General features: G+C 32.4%; 1 protein-coding gene across 1 annotated transcript; it reads left to right on the forward strand.

Moving 5' to 3' along the window:
- Positions 1-1,508: 1,508 nt before the first annotated feature.
- On the forward strand, positions 1,509-19,694 carry LOC132724068 (probable ATP-dependent RNA helicase DDX41). Its single transcript, XM_060708914.1, is given in 14 exon segments — positions 1,509-1,655; positions 4,023-4,112; positions 4,673-4,856; positions 5,500-5,535; positions 6,897-6,993; positions 7,562-7,771; positions 10,127-10,280; positions 11,958-12,094; positions 12,428-12,590; positions 12,925-13,128; positions 16,296-16,392; positions 17,450-17,599; positions 18,150-18,332; positions 18,788-19,694. Coding segments are annotated over 14 exon segments (1,860 nt in total). The 5' UTR covers positions 1,509-1,637; the 3' UTR covers positions 18,925-19,694.
- The last annotated feature ends 855 nt before the right edge of the window (positions 19,695-20,549 follow it).

Here is a 20,549-nt window from a genome sequence, read left to right on the forward strand (position 1 = left end):
TTAGGAACATAGCACATGATACAAAATCATACATTTAAGAGCTAACATATAAATTATATATATAAAATGAGATAATAAAACAGCACACTTTTGTCATAAAAAAATATGCACCTATGGATAGCCCATTAAGCTAAACGCTTATTTAGCTAAACGCTTATTTCCAACAGCCCTGGGAGGGTCTTTCAAATCTATTTTTCCAATGGGGTCCATAGAAATAAAAATACATAATTACAACCCTTTCCCCCTAAAAAAACAAAGCAAATAAAACTAATCTAACTAACTTTGGTCAAGATTTTGGTTGAAAAAGGAAATATATTATAAAAGTATGCCCTTTTAAAAATAAATCTAGTATCACTATCACAGAAATATTGGATCACAGTGTCTACCACATTAGTTGTACACATATATATCTTCTGATAGACTTTTATAACTTTCTAGTAGGTACTTTTTACAGATTTTTTATATTGCACAAAATTATTAATGGATTTTATATATTCTGGCAGATCATTCCAGTCTTTAATTCCATTATAAAAAAGGTCTGTTTCATCACAGAATGACATTGGGGGACAATAAAATTAAAATTGCTTGATCTAGTATTGTAAACTCTTACATCAGCGCAACACCTAAAGTCGGCTCTAAGGTATGATGGACTCTTTTTGTAAAAAATCTTATACATATGATTGAGTCTTTACTGTTTGACTCTGTTTTCTACATTTAACCAATTTAATTTTTCAAACTCATACACTGTTACAGAAGTTCTAGGTGTTAATTTTTGGATAAATCTCAATACCTTGTACTGAGTAATTTGTAACTTTCTTTTCAAATGTTTTGATATACCTTCATACCAAGAGGAACAAGAGTAGTCAAAATGACACTGATCGAATCAGGGCTGAACATAATTTATATGTTTTTAACTGGCGTACTAATATCATTTTCAGCTGCCAAGACATTTAATTTTGTGGATAAAAAATGTAATTGTGCGAAAAAAACTATTTTATAAAATCTTCATATTTGACTACTATATATTTATCTTAATTGTTTTTACACAGCTAGTCTATTAAAATATATTACAATCACATATACTGACATATCTTCTGTGTTAGAGTTTGAATATAATAGCAAGTTAACTAGCTGTTGGAAATTTTTCACAACTGAACTTGAAGATTTTGACATACTTGCATTTCTGGGGATTACCGTGATACCATAGTAACCTCCTATGAAATTACTGAAAATGACAAACATTGTCTGAAAATAGTTTAAAAAATAACATTTAAATTGGATCTTCAGAAGTAAATTTTTGACCGACAGGCTTGGAAAATGTTGACTTATTAAATAGACGTCAAGTACCGTGATATCATAGAACCCCGGGCTATGCGTTGCAGGAAGAACAGAAAGTCTACAAATATCTGATACAATAGTTACCAACATAATTTTTTTCAGCTGATTTGCATTAAAATGGTTTGAAAGATATTTTTCATGTCTGTGCCATATATAAGTACAATTGTGAAGTACTTTAAAAATTGCGTTCGGTACTGTAATGTGCAGGAAACGTCATACTCATATCCGGAGTCCGTTAAACTAGCCAAGATGAGGATAAACGATTTTAATGTTTAAAAACAGATAAATCAAGTATTATCATGAGTTCAGATAGAAGGGTAAGACAAGTAACGGAAAAGCTTAATTCAATTACATATGTGAGGAATTTATAACCGTTTATATCGTATCTATAACGATACGCACCTTTGCTTGAATGTTTATAAATTCGGATATGGCAATGTTTCGGATAGTCAGGTTTATCTGGTTTATGAAAGTATTATTAGATAATCCCCTACCGAATTTTCAGAGGGGACCTAAGTTTACCATTCATCCGTTTGAATTTCCGTTAGTATAGTAAAATTAGGTCCTGCAAGTATTAAAGAAATGCTTAAAAAACATTAAGAGAAAACATAAAATAAAATATTTTCAAAGTGACATCTTTTATGTCAGGACTTCCATGTATATCAAACACAAATTGACCTTTACTATGTATAACCTTGAAAGTTAAATTATTGATTATTAATTTTTTGCTGTGTAGCAGGAGCGATATTTTCTATAGTATATTGTATCATATCATACATGCTTATACTTAACCAATATAATTATGTTAGGTTATGGACCACTAATTATTAGAAACTACATTATTCTTCAGCTACACTAGTGAGGGTTCTATTAAGAAGGTACTACCACCTATGAATTTATATGAAGCTACATTAGATGATCATATAGCATGATAATGCATATAGTTCACACTTCCTTATAAATACCGTTATCCGTAGTCTGTTAACCTGGCTTTTCATTACTATTTCAATTTAATATGTCACATCTTGTCCAATAAACAATACAATGTTTTTATAAGGACCCTGAATCATTCTTTTTAGGCAAGGTTTCCTTACATTATCCAGTGTATGGTTATTAACACCTTTAAGTCTATAGTAATAGCGTTACTTGTATTTGCAGCATGAGATTTTCATACTTCTTGTTTTTCCTTCCAGAGGGTTGTTAAATAATAACATGAACTATGTGTACAATTAGTTTCACTATAGTTTTATATATGCAGTCTAATGACAGTACTTGATTTTATGTTTATTTTGGTAACGTCCCTCAATTTTTGGCGGGAAATCCCTGGCATAAATAGGCTCCCAGCCTATGCCCAGCGTTCAGTGCTTTGGTCGCCGAGCTGAAGGTAAAGTGTTACCTATTTCATAGGCCTTAGAACTGAACCATCTTTCTCTCTCTAAATTGAGGGACGTTACCAAAATAAACATAAAATCAAGTACTGTCATTAGACTGCATATATAAAACTATAGTGAAACTAATTGTACACATAGTTCATGTTATTATTTAACAACCCTCTGGAAGGAAAAACAAGAAGCATGAAAATCTCATGCTGCAAGTACAAGTACGCTATACTATAACTTAAAGGTGTATAACCATACACTGATAATGTAAGGACTGCCCAAAAAGAATGATTTCAGGTCCTTATAAACATGTAGTTTAAGGACAAATACTCTATAAAATTGAAATATATGAAAAGCCAGGGTTATAACTGCGTTACTGAAACGTATTAAAGAAGTTAACTTATGCATACATGTATAATCATCTAATGTACTTCATATAAAATCAAGGTGTATACCTTTAATAAACCCTCACTAGTGTACTGAAGAAAAGTAGTTCAAAATAGGCCATACCAACATAATTATATGGTTATATAGATAGTATGAAATGAACAATATACTATAGAAAATATCGCTCCTGCTACAGCTGATTATTGCCTTAATTGGCGGTAATTTGGTAATTAATCATGGATTATCTTCATACTTGGATAAAACAACCTTTTGGATAAGACCTTATAAAAGGTTGAAATGACCTTGACCTTGAGCTTACCTTGACTGTCAAGGTCAAATTATTAAATTTTGGTTAAGTTTTCATTATTTTGTTATTTATGTACAGATTTGATTCTTACATGGGCAAAACAACACTTTGACCAAACAGTAATGTTGAATAATTTAGATATGACCTTGAGCTTTAAATGACCTTGACCATAAGGGTCAGCTGATTGAATTTTGCTTACCAGTATATTTTCGAAACTTCATTTATTTATGGAAGTGAAGGGTGGCTAACAGACCTATTAAAATAAAAAATGAAACGCTTAATTTGTTTAAACTCTTGTTTGCTTTTAGAAAAAGTAAAAAAAAATGAGAAGTGCCCCTGCCTGGCAGTGATTATGTTAATTTTGTACAAATATGTTAACACTTCCACATGTAATGCCACTCTACCATTGTCAAAGTTTACTACAAAATCTCCTATAATACACTACATATTTCAAATTATGAATTAAACAGCAACCTGAAAGTCCTTTACAATTTTAAACTTGAAGATTTATCTTGTTGCAGGTATTTATTACCAATAAATGATAAATGTAAGGGTATTGATATGATATTTATAAAATAGCTTGAATTTATTTTCATGTATTATTTGAACAGAAGCGTAGTTCAAGAGAAGATAACTCTGATGATTCTGAGGAGGAAGAATACACCCCTTATGTCCCTTTGAAGCAAAGGAAGAAAATGCAGGTAAATAACTGTCAGATTTATTTAAAAAAAAAAAAAACATTTAAACAACTGTACTAGTATTAGAACATTGATTGTCTTTCAAGTTTAATAAGATTAATTTCATCATTATGAATTACAATTTTAAAATATAGTTTGTTACAGTATTTACAAAGTAAATCATTTTAAAGACCTTTGTATTTTTCTTTGTATTCATAATAGCAAGCATTTCAAACATTTTTAGCGCGACAATTTGAGAATAAGGAGATTATTGTACTCACCCAGTGGTTGGCACCACAATTTATTAAGTTGGTGCCTCCAAATCTACCGAAGGGAATGGGTTAAAACTTCACACACTTATTTGAGGTCACTGCCCATGACCCATAACTGTATGATGGATTTTGCAAGAATTATGTCCCTTTTTGAAGTTAGAAAATTCTACATTATCCAGACTCTTGTTTTACCACCAAGAACTGAGAATAGTCAAGCGCGATGTCCTACAAACAGCTGCTTTTCAAGAAATGAGATCTTTGTCTTTGGGAGTTTGATTTTTCTTTAGTTCTTATATAATTATTATGTTATAGCTGAAACAAGCAGAGAAAAGACTTGGAAGAGTAGCAGTATTAAAGGAGCAGGAGACAGGGTCGACATCAGAGGGCACGTCTGAAGGCGGGATAGAGGAGGAAGATGATGAAATAAATCTTGGCCCGAAATCTAACATCAGTTTATTAGATCAACATAGTGACTTGAAACGGAAGGCTGAAGGTAAGATATACATGTATTAAGAAAATGTTTATTTTCGATAATGATTGTTTCAGTGAATAATTTGATTTATCAACTATTCTAAATGCCAGAAAAAAGTGTTTCTATTTGTGGGATTTTCTGCCTACCGATATCTTGTTTCTAGTGCTTATTTGATAACAAATAAGTTCTTTGTAATACTAAAACAAACAGAAATGCTATGATTTCCTTGACAAAAAGAAATATGAAAAATACTTATAAAGGAAGAATTGATACTGTGTAAATTGAAAAGAACTTATCATGAAATTTTTGTTTTGTTTGCTAAATGAGCAGCAATACTTGTCTGGAAGTGTATGCTAGTGCAATAACATAGTAAAGGTGCAATTATTTCACAAATTATTGGGGTGTGAGTGTCTGAATGGTTAAAGTTGTTGACTTCAAAACACTTTTCCCCCAAAAATAAAACCTTAAAATTTTTTTATGTAAAAATAGGTAGATGGGGGTTTTTTTTTCCCCCAGTCAAATTATTGACCGGGCCCCAATTTTTTCCCGAAACATTTTTTTGGAAAACTTTACGGGTGAATGTCCCCAAACCAAAAAAACCTATTTTTTTTAGGGGGTTTTTTTTTGGAGTAAAATTTGATTTTTTTTTTGATTTTTTTTTTTAAACAAAAAAAAACCCTGGGAAAAAAACTTAAAAAGGAAGGTTTTCAAAGGGGCAGAAAAAAATTTTAAAAATTTTTTTTTTTGTTCAAAAAAAACTTTTGTTTTTGGGAAAAACGATTTCTTAAGGGAAAAAAAACCCAAAAAAAACCTTGAAATTTTTTTCTTTTTCCCAAATTTTTACTTTTAATTTAAAAGAAAAAGCCTTTTTAAAGGCCCCAAAAAACCCCAAAAAGGTTAAAAACGGTTTCTTAAACAAAGATATAAAAATTTAAATTTTAAAATAAATTTTCCCTTACCGGGGGAAGAAATTTTTTTTAAATAAAAAAAAAAAAGTAGTAAAATTTTAAAATTTAAAGAAAAAAAAGGTTTCGATTTTTTTAAAAACTTTTGCCTTATTTAAAATTTTAATTTTTTAAAATTTTTTTAAATTTTCCCTTGTTTTTTTTAAGGGAAATTTTTGGCCCATTTTTCTTTAAAAAAAAAAAAACCAAATTTTAAAATTAACTGACTTAAGGTTTAAATTAAAATGTCAAACAAGATACCCATTTGGGGGGGGTTTAAATTTTTTTAATTTTTGGGAAACCTAGGTTAATTTTCATTCATCCCAAAAAAACTTTAAAAAAATAAAATTTTTAAAAGGGTTTATTTGTTGGTTTTTAGGACACTTGGATGGGGCGGGGTCCAAAAAAAAATTGCGGTAAAAGGGGTTTTGAAAAATTACCCCTGGGGCTAAATCCCCTTGAGAAAATGTTACAAATTTAATTAAAAAAAATTGGGGGGGGTTTAAAGGAGTTTAAAAAAGCGTTCCCGTGGGGAGGGAAAGTTAGAGTTTTAATTTTACCTGCTTTTTTTTTGGGGGAAAAAAGGCGGGATAATGTAAAACTTAACTTTTTTTTTTTTTTTATTTTTTTTTTTTTTAAAGTTAAATGGTTTTGCCTTAAAATTTAAAAAAGGGCCAACCTTTTTTTCAAATGTTTGTCATTTCCTCATGAAAAGGGTTAAAATTATTTTTTGTTTTTTACATAACCCCACGGGGTTTTTTTAAATTTTATTTCAAAACCATTCTTTTTTCCACTGGAGGGGTTTTTTTTCTCTCCTTCTAAAACAGTTGCCATTTAAATTTAGCCAACAGAAAAGTTCTTTTTAAAATCATACAAATTTCCCCATTAATTGAATTTAAGTTTTTTACTTCTTTTTTTGGCAGAAAACAGTAAATGATATTTTTCTCCAAATTAAAGGGAAGGAATCCTTCCACTCCCATTAAAAAAATTCTTTTGTTTAATCTGCTCATGTCAAAATTTAATGTACATTGTACAGCTTCTGCTTTGACAAGAAGTTTGTTTCTGTTACCACAATACAAATGTAAGTAATGTATAGTCCTTATTAAATCTGTATCATTAGGCAACAAATTAACATGATCTTTCTTTTATCATTCAGCTTTAAAGGCAGTAGCAGAATTGGCAAAAGGAATTGAATACACAGATCCTATAAAAACAGGGTATGACATATTAAAACTGGTCTACAGATATATAGAACTTTCCAATCAAAGCCTTAAATTTTCTATAACGGTTAATTCATATGTGTCATGTTACAGAAATCTGATACATCGTGTTGATAGCAAGTCTTTTTTGTAATTACATGTATAAGCTTTTGTATAACCAATCAATGCTTAGTGACTGTTTTTAGCATCAAATAGGAAGGTGTATCATCTAAAAGTTTGAAGTACATGTATTTTAAAATACTGTGATGTAGGGACTTAAAGAAAATTTACCTGTATGGACTTTTAAATGCATGGACTCTTTGTGACCTATTTTATGCTAACACCAAGTAATTTATTAAGAAAATTTAGCTTTATGAACTTTTTAATGTATGAACTCTTTGTAACATATTTTTGCTAACACCAAGTAAACATTCAATAATGAATCTCAAATTTCTTTGATAGTTTATTATCTTTTATTCTTTAACATGATAAACCTTAATTGAAAACAATTGAATGTAAATGTCTTTAGAGAATGCTTTGCTTGGCTTGTACACTATAATCTAAATTTATATGTTATTGTTTTAAGGTGGCGTCCCCCAAGATATATCCTGAATAAACCTGAAGAAAAGCATGAGAAAGTACGCAAGAAATACCACATTCTGGTGGAAGGAGAAAACAAACCAGCGCCTATAGAGTCATTTAAAGAGATGAAGTTTCCCAAACCAATTCTACATGGTCTTAAGAAAAAAGGAATACAACATCCAACACCAATCCAGATACAGGGTATCCCAGCTGTGTAAGACATAGTTTAATTTTTGCAGTCTTGCTTAAATTAGCCCCTTGTGGCTGAGGGGTAGCCTTTACGGTTGAGGCATTAGAATTGCAGCCACCGTTTAACCTTGCATAATTGTAAGAGGAAACTAAATGGGTTTGATAATACTGGAGTCTGTGCATCTCTAAGCTCCAGCAGGTGAGGCGGTTTTGACCACTTATGTTAAAGATTGAGTACCTCCTCAAATATTTTCAAAAATCCATTGACATATGGTTTTGAATCTTTGCACACTTTTCGACTTTGAATTTGAGTAAAAATTTGCATACAGCCTCAAATGCTATCAAATTCCATTGACATATGGATATTTGAAACTTTGCACACTTGTTCATCATCATGCCTCCGACTTGAACACAGGTGGGAACTATCAAGCATTTTGACAGAGTTATGCCCCCTTTTCAACTTAGAATTTACATTAAAGTAGTTTGCGTACCACATCAGATAATCCTTCTACATATGGCTATGAGACTTTGCAGACTTGTTCACCATCATAATCTCAACTGGTGTACAAGAGGAGGTCATTATATCAAGCTTTTTAGCTCACCTGAGCATGCTCAGGGTGAGCTTATAGGATCGATGATTGTCCGTCGTCCGTCCGTTCACATTTTGTTGTTAACACTCTAGCGGTCGCATTTTTGCCTCAATCATCATCAAACTTGGTCAGGATGCTTATCTAGTTGATAGCTCGGATGAGTTCGAACATGGGTCATCTCGGATGAAAAACTAGGTCACAAGAGCTAAAAATAGAAAAACCTTGTTAACACTCTAGAGGTCACATTTTTGCCTCAATCATCATCAAACTTTGTCAGGATGTTTGTCTAGATGATAGCTCGGATGAGTTCGAACATGGGTCATCTCAGATGAAAAAGTAGGTCACCGGAGCTAAAAATAGAAAAACCTTGTTAACACTCCAGCGGTCACATTTTTGCCTCAATCATCATCAAACTTGGTCAGGATGCTTATCTAGTTGATAGCTAGGATGAGTTCGAACATGGGTTATCTCGGAAGAAAAACTAGGTCACAAGAGCTAAAAATAGAAAAACCTTGTAAACACTCTAGCGGTCACAATTTTGACTCAATCATCATCAAACTTGGTCAGAATGTTTGTCTAGGTGATAGCTTGGATGAGTTCGAACATGGGTCATCTCGGATGAAAAAGTAGGTCACCGGAGCTAAAAATAGAAAAACCTTGTTAACACTCTTGCGGTCACATTTTGGCATCAATCATCATCAAACTTGGTCAGAATGTTTGTCTAGGTGATAGCTTGGATGAGTTCGAACATGGGTCATCTCGGATGAAAAAGTAGGTCACCGGAGCTAAAAATAGAAAAACCTTGTTAACACTCTTACGGTCACATTTTGGCATCAATCATCATCAAACTTTGTCAGGAAGCTTGTCTAGGTGATAGCTCGGATGAGTTCAAACATGGGTCATCTCTGATGAAAAAGTAGGTCATCAGAGCTAAAAATAGGAAAACCTTGTTAACACTCTAGCGGTCACATTTTTGCATCAATTATCATCAAACTCTAGTGGCTACTTTTCTGATCCAAATATCCTGTAAATTGGTCTGAAAGTTTGTTTTGATGATTTCTAAGTCAAGTTCGAACATGGGTCATCTTGGATGAAAAACTAGGTCACACCGCCCAAATATTGAAAAACCTTGTTAACATTCTTGTGGTCACATTTTCGACTCAATTATCATCAAACTTGGTCAGGATGCTTGTCTAGGTAATTGCTCAGATGAGTTCGAAATCGCATGTGAAACTAGGTCACCGGAGCTAAAAATAGAAAAATCTTGTTAACACTTTAGTTGCTACTGTTTTGATCCAAGTATCCTGGAAATTGGTCTGAAAGTTTGTTTTGATGATTTCTAGGTCAAGTTTGAATATGGGTCACCTGGGTAAAAAACTAGGTCACACTGCTCAAATATGGATAATCCTTGTTAATACTGTAGTGGTCACATTTTTGACTCACCTGTCATGAGACTTGGTCAGAATGCTTGTCTAGGTAATTGTTTGGATGAGTTTGATAAGTCAGGTGAGCGATCTAGGGCCATCATGGCCCTCTTGTTTACAATATTATGCTCCATCTTTTACTATCAAGCTTAAATTATCAGGCACTGAGAATAGTCGAGCATGCTGTCCTACTGACAGTTCTTGTTAATCAAACTTTTGAATATTCTTTCTCAATTTTATATATATTTTAATATTTTAATTCATGCGTAAAAGAATGATGTTAAAATAAAACCCGAGTTTTATTATTACTAAATATTAGCAATTATATGAATGATGTTTATTATAAATGTTTATTTCTTGTGACAGCTTATCTGGTCGTGATATGATTGGTATAGCATTCACTGGGTCAGGAAAGACGTTAGTGTTCACACTACCTATAATCATGTTTGTACTTGAACAAGAGAAGAGAATGCCTTTCATCAGTAATGAAGGACCCTATGGTCTTATTGTTTGTCCATCGGTAAGTATGAATCTAGTTTTTCATCATTAAGCCTTTAAGGGTATAGTTTTAGATAGTAAATGGTTGTAAAATCATTTATTATCACTTGGATCACTCAAATTTTATAGTTATTTAATGGATGGAAAAACAATAATTATATAGTTGTACTACAAATGATTACTAGTCCTTTTTAGCTCGACTATTCGATAAGAATAAGTAGAGCTATTGTAGTACCCCGAGCGTCGGCGTCCGCGTCGGTGTCGGCGTAACCACTTATGTTAAAGTTTTTGTAATAGTTCAAATATTTTCAAAGTCCATTGACATATGGCTTTGAAACTTTGCACACTTGTTCACCATCATGACCCCAACCTGTAGACAGGAGGAGGTAACTCTATCAAGCATTTTGACAGAATTATGCCCCTTTTTGGACTTAGAATTTACGTTAAAGTTTTTGTAATAGTTCAAATATTTTCAAAGTCCATTGACATATGGCTTTGAAACTTTGCACACTTGTTCACCATCATGACCCCAACCTGTAGACAGAAGGAGGTAACTCTATCAAGCATTTTGACAGAATTATGCCCCTTTTTGGACTTAGAATTTACGTTAAAGTTTTTGTAATAGTTCAAATATTTTCAAAGTCCATTGACATATGGCTTTGAAACTTTGCACACTTGTTCACCATCATGACCCCAACCTGTAGACAAGAGGAGGTAACTCTATCAAGCATTTTGACAGAATTATGCCCCTTTTTGGACTTAGAATTTACATTAAAGTTTTTGTAATAGTTCAAATATTTTCAAAGTCCATTGACATATGGCTTTGAAACTTTGCACACTTGTTCACCATCATGACCCCAACCTGTAGACAGGAGGAGGTAACTCTATCAAGCATTTTGACAGAATTATGCCCCTTTTTGGACTTAGAATTTACGTTAAAGTTTTTGTAATAGTTCAAATATTTTCAAAGTCTATTGACATATGTCTTTGAAACTTTGCACACTTGTTCACCATCATAACCCCAACCTGTAAACAGGAGGAGGTAACTATATCAAGCATTTTTTTTTACTATCAAGCACTAAGAATAGTCGAGCGTTGCTGTCCTACCGACAGCTCTTGTTTGTGTTAAATAGAGTAATGATATTCGCTTTGAATAATCAAACTGACATGCCTAATTATTATGTTCATAGACACAAATAATACAAGTTCTTGTGTGTGAATTCTTGTTCACTTGGTTTTGATGATGATATTTGCTTTTTATTGAGATATCAAATGATTTCACAGTAGACAGGATATCAGGTCAATGTACCTCTGTTGTTGGTATGATATATCAGTTAAACAACACAGTAATTTTGGCCTTGTTCTGACTGCTAGAAGCAGAAATAGCCTCTAATCATTGAAAAGTTCTTAAGCAAAATCAAACACATTGGCACATAATGATAATAAACAGAGTTAACGGACCCGACCATATATATTTTAATAAATTTTTATTTTAACATCTACAGTGTAATAATTATAAGTTAGTTACTCTAAGAATTTTATTGAATCAGACTTTTTAAATACATATGTACATTTTTCTACAAAGAGCATGTTTCCATTTACTTTGTCCTTTGCATACAGGTCTGACTGTATTTAGATGAATATCTCGAGGTTTGAGGTGAGTTTAGTGAGATTTTAAAATGTACATATTTAATTACAGAGAGAGTTAGCGAAACAGACAAATGAGATCATCCGAGAATTCTGTGACTACTTAGAGAGGGATGGATTCCCTCCCTTACGTACAGCTCTATGTATAGGAGGTATCGCAGTGAAGGAACAGATGTCTATCATAAACAAGTAAGTAAAGAATAGTATGTTTATTACAAATCTTTTCAGACTTAGTTGCAAGAAAAACATGCCTTTTCTATCAGTATAGATCCCTGTTCAAACCTGTATTGTACATCAATGACTTGCCACTTTAACTCATAATTGAATATATATATGGAACAATAATGAATGTTGCATTTTTTTTTCAGAAATGACTTATAAATGAACAAATCTAGCTAAGTAACACACTGTGCGATTCAATTCTATTATCCTTGGCAGATTTTTCCAAATTTATGCTTTTTGACCACAGTTGAGCTCCTTAAAGACATGTTTCAGTTATTATATTTTCATCTATATTTTCAGAGGGGTACATATAATGGTTGCTACACCAGGTCGTCTAATGGATATGTTAGCCAAGAAGATGATAACGTTAGATGTGTGTAGATATCTATGTTTAGATGAGGCTGATAGAATGATAGATATGGGATTTGAGGAAGATGTTAGGACTATATTCTCATACTTTAAGGTACACGGAATGTTGACTTATTATATGCTGAATGTCTTATTGTTTTCTTTGTAAATTTATGGAATGAATCAATAACAAATTCAATAATCAAATTTTTAATTTATTTTGATAATTAATTAAGAAAATCATTTTGTTGCCTACATTACATGAAGCTTCAGATTTTAGTGATCTTAGAATAGGTGATTTGAATTTTTTTATAGCTAGTGAATAAGAAATTTGCAATGATGTTATTTAATAGGGCATTTTTAGTCTAGGAATGGCTATACAAGATATCTTGCTGAAAGTTATGTAGATAATGATATCAGATTTTTCAGTTATTTATTTTATATGACAGGGTCAGAGACAGACACTCTTATTCTCAGCTACTATGCCAAAAAAGATACAGAATTTTGCACGTAGTGCTCTTGTTCAACCAATTACTGTGAACGTAGGTCGTGCAGGCGCGGCCAGTCTTGACGTAGTGCAGGAAGTGGAGTATGTGAAACAAGAGGCTAAGATAGTCTATATTCTAGAATGTTTACAGAAAACTGCACCACCAGTAAGTTATATGTACAATGTTTATACTTACTACAGTATTTTAATTGAGTGAGACTAAAAAAAGGATTGAAGCACCACACTAAATACAGTATTCCGGTATATATCGGACAAGACACTTGAATGATTATATTCTAAATTCTTACCTTTTCACCCAGTGGAATGAACTTTGAAATGCCACATTTATCTCTACACACTAATTTATATTCGATAATAAATCAAAAATGTAAGAATCAGCAAAAACAAAAAATTTTCTGTTTTTAGCTCACCTGTCACAAAGTGACAGGGTGAGCTTTTGTGATCGCTTTTCGTCCGGCGTCCGTCCGGCGTCCGTCCGTCCATAAACTTTTACTTTAAATGACATCTTCTCATAAACCACTAAGCCAATTTCATCCAAACTTCACAGGAATGTTCCTTTGGTGGTCACCTTTAAAAATTGTTCAAAGAATTTAATTCCATGCATAACTCTGGTTGCCATGGCAACCGAAAGAAAAAACTTTAAATATCTTCTTTTAAAAAACCATAAGAGCTAGAGCTTAGATATTTGGCATGAAACATCTTCTAGTGAGTGTCTACCAAGTTTGTTCAAATAAAAGCCCTGGAGTCAAAATTGGCCCCGCCCCGGGGGGTCATTGATTTTCCCTATATGCATATAGTAAAAACTTAAAAAATCTTCTTTTAAAGAACTCAAAGAGCTATGGCTAAGATATTTAGCATCAAACATGTTCTAATAGGTGTCTACCAAGTTTGTTCAAATAATAGCCCTGGGGTCAAAATTGGCCCCGCCCCAGGGGGGTCATTGATTTTCCCTATATGCATATAGTAAAAACTTAAAAAATCTTCTTTTAAAGAACCAAAAGAGTTAAAGCTAAGATATTTAGCATGAAACATGTTCTAATAAGTGTCTACCAAGTTTGTTCAAATAAAAGACCTGGGGTCAAAATTGGCCCCGCCCCGGGGGGTCATTGATTTTCCCTATATGCATATAGTAAAACTTAAAAAATCTTCTTTTAAAGAAACCAAAAGAGCTAGAGCTAAGATTTTTAGCATGAAACATGTTCTAATAGGTGTCTACCAAGTTTGTTCAAATAAAAGCCCTGGGGTCAAAATTGGCCCCGCCCCGGGGGGTCATTGATTTTCCCTATATGCATATAGTAAAAACTTAAGAAATCTTCTTTTAAAGAACCAAAAGAGCTAGAGCTAAGATATTTAGCATGAAACATGTTCTAATGGGTGTCTACCAAGTTTGTTCAAATAAAAGCCCTGGGGTCAAAATTGGCCCTGCCCCGGGGGGTCATTGATTTTCCCTATATGCATATAGTAAAAACTTAAAAAATCTTCTTTTAAAGAACTCAAAGAGCTATGGCTAAGATATTGAGCATCAAACATGTTCTAATAGGTGTCTACCAAGTTTGTTCAAATAAAAGCCTTGGGGTCAAAATTGGCCCCACCCCAGGGGGTCATGGATTTTCCCTATATGCATATAGTAAAAACTTAAAAAATCTTCTTTTAAAGAACTCAAAGAGCTATGGCTAATAGCATCAAACATGTTCTAATGGGTGTCTACCAAGTTTGTTCAAATAAAAGCCCTGGGGTCAAAATTGGCACCGCCCCGGGGTTCATTGATTTTCCTTATATGTGTATATGTGTAAAGCAAAAACTTAAAAAATCTTCTTTGAAAAAACCCAAATAGCTAGAGTTAAGATATTAAGCATGAAACATCTTTTAGTGAGTGTCTACAAAGTTTGTTCAAATAAAAGACCTGGGGTCAAAATTGGCCCCGCCCCGGGGGTCATTGATTTTCTTTATATGTGTATAGCAAAAACTTAAAAATCTTCTTTGAAAAAACCCAAATAGCTAGAGTTTAGATATTAAGCATGAAACATCTTCTAGTAAGTGTCTACAAAGTTTGTTCAAATAAAAGCCCTGGGGTCAAAACTGGCCCGGCCCCAGGGGTGTCATTGTTTTTAACTATATGTGTATAGTAAAAACTTTAAAAAAATCTTCTTTCAATAAAGCCCAATGAGCTAGAGCTTAGATGTTTAGCATGAAACATCTTCTTATGGGTGTCTACCGAGTTTGTGCAAATAAAAGCCCTTGGGTTAAATTGGCCCTGCAACGTTGGGGGGGGGGGGGGGGGTTGGGGGGGCCTATATACAGGTGAGCGACCTCAGGGCCATCATGGCCCTCTTGTTTGATCATGATTTCTGGAATGGTACTGCTCCAATTCTGTATTGAGTTAAATGTATTGTAATTTAAATTGATATAAAATTTCAGTTGTAAGTGTTAGTTTAATAGGTCAGAAATTTTTACTCATGTTTCCTTTAATGGACAGAATGTCCAGGAGATGAATCTACTTTCAAAACCATTAAGTAGAGAATATCTCTATGATTAGAACACACTGAGTTTTAAACCCCAATCTTGCTGAATTTCTTAAATGGACTTGTCCAGCTTTCATTTTTGGAACTGTCCATTTTCAATGTAGGGGATATCAAATGATTTATAACTGGTAAGCTAATAGTATATAGAGCTTGGTCAGACTGCCCTGGCTTAATATAGATTGGTGAGAAAGGTAAATCATTTGGTTCCAGCAGGGGAAGGAAGTCAATCAAGTGCAAAATTTGATATTGTTAAGGTGTTGTTGGTGCTTTTCTATGCCCATATATTTAAAAAAGAACCTGAACACTATTTTATTTATCATATATATTTTTCAACTAAATGGGATTACTTTGAAGCGCATCTTCTGTGCTGGAAAAAAAAATGGTGAAGTTTGCAATGTCAAATTCTTCAAAAGTTAAACATTTCCTGATCAACCCCTGTTTATACATATATATTTATCACATACCCATGCTGATTTTTTGACTCCTTAAAAATGGTTTTGCACGACCGTGCATATATTTTGATGTGATGTCATTTGCATTATACAAACATAGTGTAAAAACAGGCTAAATGTTAGAATAACAGTTACTCTATAGGCGTGTCTGATTCTTTTTACTTTAAAAAGTCTTTCTTTTGGGTATATGATGAATAGAATATTATATTCAGTAGGTACGATTCTAAATTTTGAATAAAAGAATATCGTAATCGCCAAAGGCTCACAGGTATAATTTTATTCAGCTTGTTCAGTAAATTTAGTATTGAACCTACACTCATTCAATATCCTCTATATAGGTACTAGTGTTTGCGGAGAAGAAGCAGGATGTAGATGCTATACATGAGTATCTGTTACTGAAAGGTGTTGAGGCAGTGGCTATCCATGGAGGGAAAGGTACTGTTGATATCATTAAAATTATTATAACATGTACTTTTGTAGAAAACAAAGTACATGTATGCTGTTTTGGACACGAAAAAGCAAGTCAAAAATGATAGTATTGTTCTATAAATAAATAAGATATACATGTAAATTATTCTGGATAAATAGAGATTATGTAAATATATTAAATTGATGATTTGTTTTAGTGTTATTTTGTCAATCCAACAAGTTTTGAAAAGTTTAGAAAAAAAATACAGCTATATGTTTGGCCACTGATTTATCACTGGAATTACAATATAGGTTGGTTTGTCCCTGTCATTGTGCCAGACTATCTAGGCACCTATATTGTTGACTGATGTAAATGTTCAATAAATTTCATAAAAAAAGCTACAGTTGAATTCACACTAAACTTCTGCCCCTTGTGCACTTGTAGTGCACTAGAGCTAAACTAGAAGTGCACACCGTGTGCACTTGTAGTGCACTAGACCATATGACCAAACAGGCCAGGGAAGGTGACACTTAAATGGTTTATTGAAAAATTGCATAACAGGTGACAGGGGTCATTCATTGTAAAGCTGTTTTAAGAAGAAAAAACTGGTCATATTTGTGAAAATAAATAAGTAAATTTTAAATCAGCAGTTTTAACATTTTAGGTGACATATGTAAATATTATATGTGGTTTACAAATAAGTTAAATAACCATGACCTTACAAAATTGTATGGGGAAATTTCAAATGGTCTTATACTAGAGTGAAACAATAATTTCTACTAATTTCATACTGTAGCTTGCATGAATATTATATAAATGTGATGAAGTACAATTTGTTAATATTATTAGTTATATAGATGCCGTGTTAGATGGCCAACTATAAATGGTTGTTTGTAATATAACCCTTTCCGCTATTGCAAACAACCATTTATATACGGCCATATAACCTGCCAGGAATATTAATAACAAATTTATAATACAGAAAGCATCATTTTTTTAGAGAAAAAAAGTGAGATTTCTTCATTAATTGACAGCAGCCATGTATATAAACGAGCAGTGTTACAAAAAATATTTATATATCAGATCAAGAGGAAAGGACACAGTCTATAGAACAGTTTAGGAAAGCTGAGAAGGACGTCCTTGTAGCGACAGATGTGGCGTCTAAAGGTCTGGATTTCCCCGACATCAAACATGTCATAAACTATGATATGCCGGAGGATATTGAAAACTATGGTAAATTTAAAGATTAAGTATAATCTATTTAGTCTTAACAATTTTGATTTTACTGGAGTCATTATTTTGAAGTAATAACTTTTAATGTGAGGCAGACATGTTACCAACTATAAATTGATGTACAGTGTATAAATATTATTTTATCCGATTGTTTGCCAAAAGAATTTAATTTGAGAGATGTTGAGAAGTCCAAGAGATTTTTAGAGATTTTTATGAAAGCTAGTCTTTTTGTTTTAGCTCATTTGATTGAAGAAGCCCAAGTAAAGCTTTTATGTGTATAATTGATGTTCCAGAACTGTTCAATCATAAGTAACATGATGGATTTATTGTATATAAAGAAAGCATAGTAAATAATAAAAGTCTTCTAGGCATGGCATTTGTATATGGTGTTCTTCTTCCTTTTGATTTGTCTTTGTTTTATTTATGGTTATGTCATTCGAAGATAAACCTATAATACTATAGAAATGGTTTGTACTTCTCTCATAATTTGATAAAGTTGTGTGTTTGTTCTTATTGTTGTTATTTTAACTCTTATATTTGTATATTACAGTACATAGGATAGGTCGTACAGGTAGATGTGGTAAAACTGGTGTGGCAACTACATTTATAAACAAAGGTGTTGACGAGACTGTATTACTTGATCTCAAACATTTACTAATTGAAGCGAAACAGATAGTACCACCATTTTTACTGTCCATGCAGCCTGATAATGAAAAATATCTCGATATTGGTGGTAAGATTTTATCATCTTTTGAAAATTTGACTTGCCATGTGATTTTAAGCTTTACTCTACTGAAATATTTGTGATGGACTTGGCCTGCTTTTACGCTATGTCACGGTTGCATATGATTTATTTGTCTATTTGTTAAAACAGCAACAGGTAGAGAGTCTGACTGGTCAGGTATCGGCAATGTGATTTTCCATTCACAGTAATGCAAACATGTAAGGCTATGTTAAAATGTATAACACGTGTATAAACAGATAAAATGTAACACATTAGATTATGATTATAAAGAAACAACCCAGGTCACAAATAAAAAAGGAATTAGGTGATTTATGATAGAAAAGGGAGTAAATTTTATGATTTGATATAGAAGTTGTAGAGAAAAAATATTGATTTATGAAAATAACTTCAATTCCTGATAATGTTGACATTATTGACTACAACATAACATGTGTATATTTCAGGGGAAGCTGGTTGTATGTATTGTGGTGGTCTCGGTCATCGTATAGCAGACTGTCCCAAGTTGGAAGCTCTACAGAACAAGCAAGTGGCTGGTATTGGTCGCCGTGACTACCTGGCTGCCAGCAGTGCTGACTACTGAGATACAACAGATGTCTTCTTTGATTACCTTGACTGTGTTGATTCTGTCCCTCATCAACTGTACCTTCCTAATAAAAATAAAGTGCTGCAGGCAGCATAACATTCATGTTGGAACTTACTGGATACTTAAAATGATAGGTGACATACATGCATCATGTAACAAGAAACATTCAGTATGTCACAATACGAGATAACACAAATTCATTAAAGAGAAATTGTCGGAAGAGATGATATGGAGGATTTTACTACAGTACAATATGTAGAGTAACACTTTTTGAGAGACAAAAAGTTTGGTTGTTGCTCTGGAGAGGTTGATATTGTTATTTCTAAGTCTTAGTTTGGGAATTATTACAAAGGTGATTGCTCTACAGGGGGTCACTCTGTAGAGGTTGCACTGTACTATTTAGTGATACATGAGTGATAATGAAGAAATACTTCTTAAGACAGAATGTTTATTATTTTCTTTATTTCTTCAAATATTAAATGCACAATATGGATAATTAATACATGTATAATTCCTGACTATATGTAAGTTGTGTCATTTAAGTGTATTTTTATTTAACAACAGAATTGGGTAATATTTTGACACAAATGAAGTGTTGACCATTTTGACAAAAAGAAATATGTAAATATTTAGTGGTGAATTTATTTTCATTTTTCATATTTGAATACATCTTTTTTATTTATAATGAAGAGATGAAATATGAAATCATACATGCCTGGTTTTCATTAGTACATTGAACGTAAGTTCAAGTTCATGTGTACATGTATTAAAAGGGTATTCATGTATTATATTTTATTATTAAGTCTTAAATAAAAAATGGAAGAATTGTTATTCCAGCTTGTTTCTAACATTATTTTAGTTTTTTAACCACACATTCTTAATATTGATTACTTAAAAGTGTATAACTATTCATTTAATTAATTTGCAAACACACAATACTGTAAATATGAGGTAAATGGTACATCATGTTTGTAATATTAACATATACGTAATGGTGATATTGAACATATACGCATGGTTATATTGAATTGAAAAGCTTGGAACAACATGTGATATGAAAAAAGTAAGTATGTATTGATATCTAATGAGCATTGGTGTTTTATTTCATCATAAGCTGTACATACACTAACAAAATGCTTAGAAATGTGTTTTCAAAATAAATAAATCATTGTCTCAAAACCTGTTTTCTTCATACTTTGCAATAGTGAAAGAGACTTCATGTACATGTATTTGATTATACAAATATAGTTACAAACCTAGAGATTGTTATTTCATACACACATTAGCATATGTGGAGAGTTACTATAGAGCTTGTGTGACCCTTAATATATTAACGTAAATAACTGATTTTCATTGGCATGCATTATGTTTCAAAATGTGTTTTTTTTTTTGCTATAATGAATTTTACTCTATTGATCATCAAACTATATGAAGCAATCCAAATGGGTAAAAATAATTTATGTTTCTATGGTTTCCAAAGACGCTTGTATCGCGCGACATTGCTTTTGAACACATATTTGCCTATTCATTTCATAATAAACACAGCATAAAAGCGCGCTTAAAACACCCTATGTTTTATCGTAAAAATATATCATTTTCCGGAAACCACCGTCACCTTCCCA

The sequence above is a fragment of the Ruditapes philippinarum genome, unplaced genomic scaffold (assembly GCF_026571515.1).
Source record: "Ruditapes philippinarum isolate M1 unplaced genomic scaffold, ASM2657151v2 ctg363_1_1_1_1, whole genome shotgun sequence".
NCBI classification, from domain to species: Eukaryota; Metazoa; Mollusca; class Bivalvia; order Venerida; family Veneridae; genus Ruditapes; species Ruditapes philippinarum.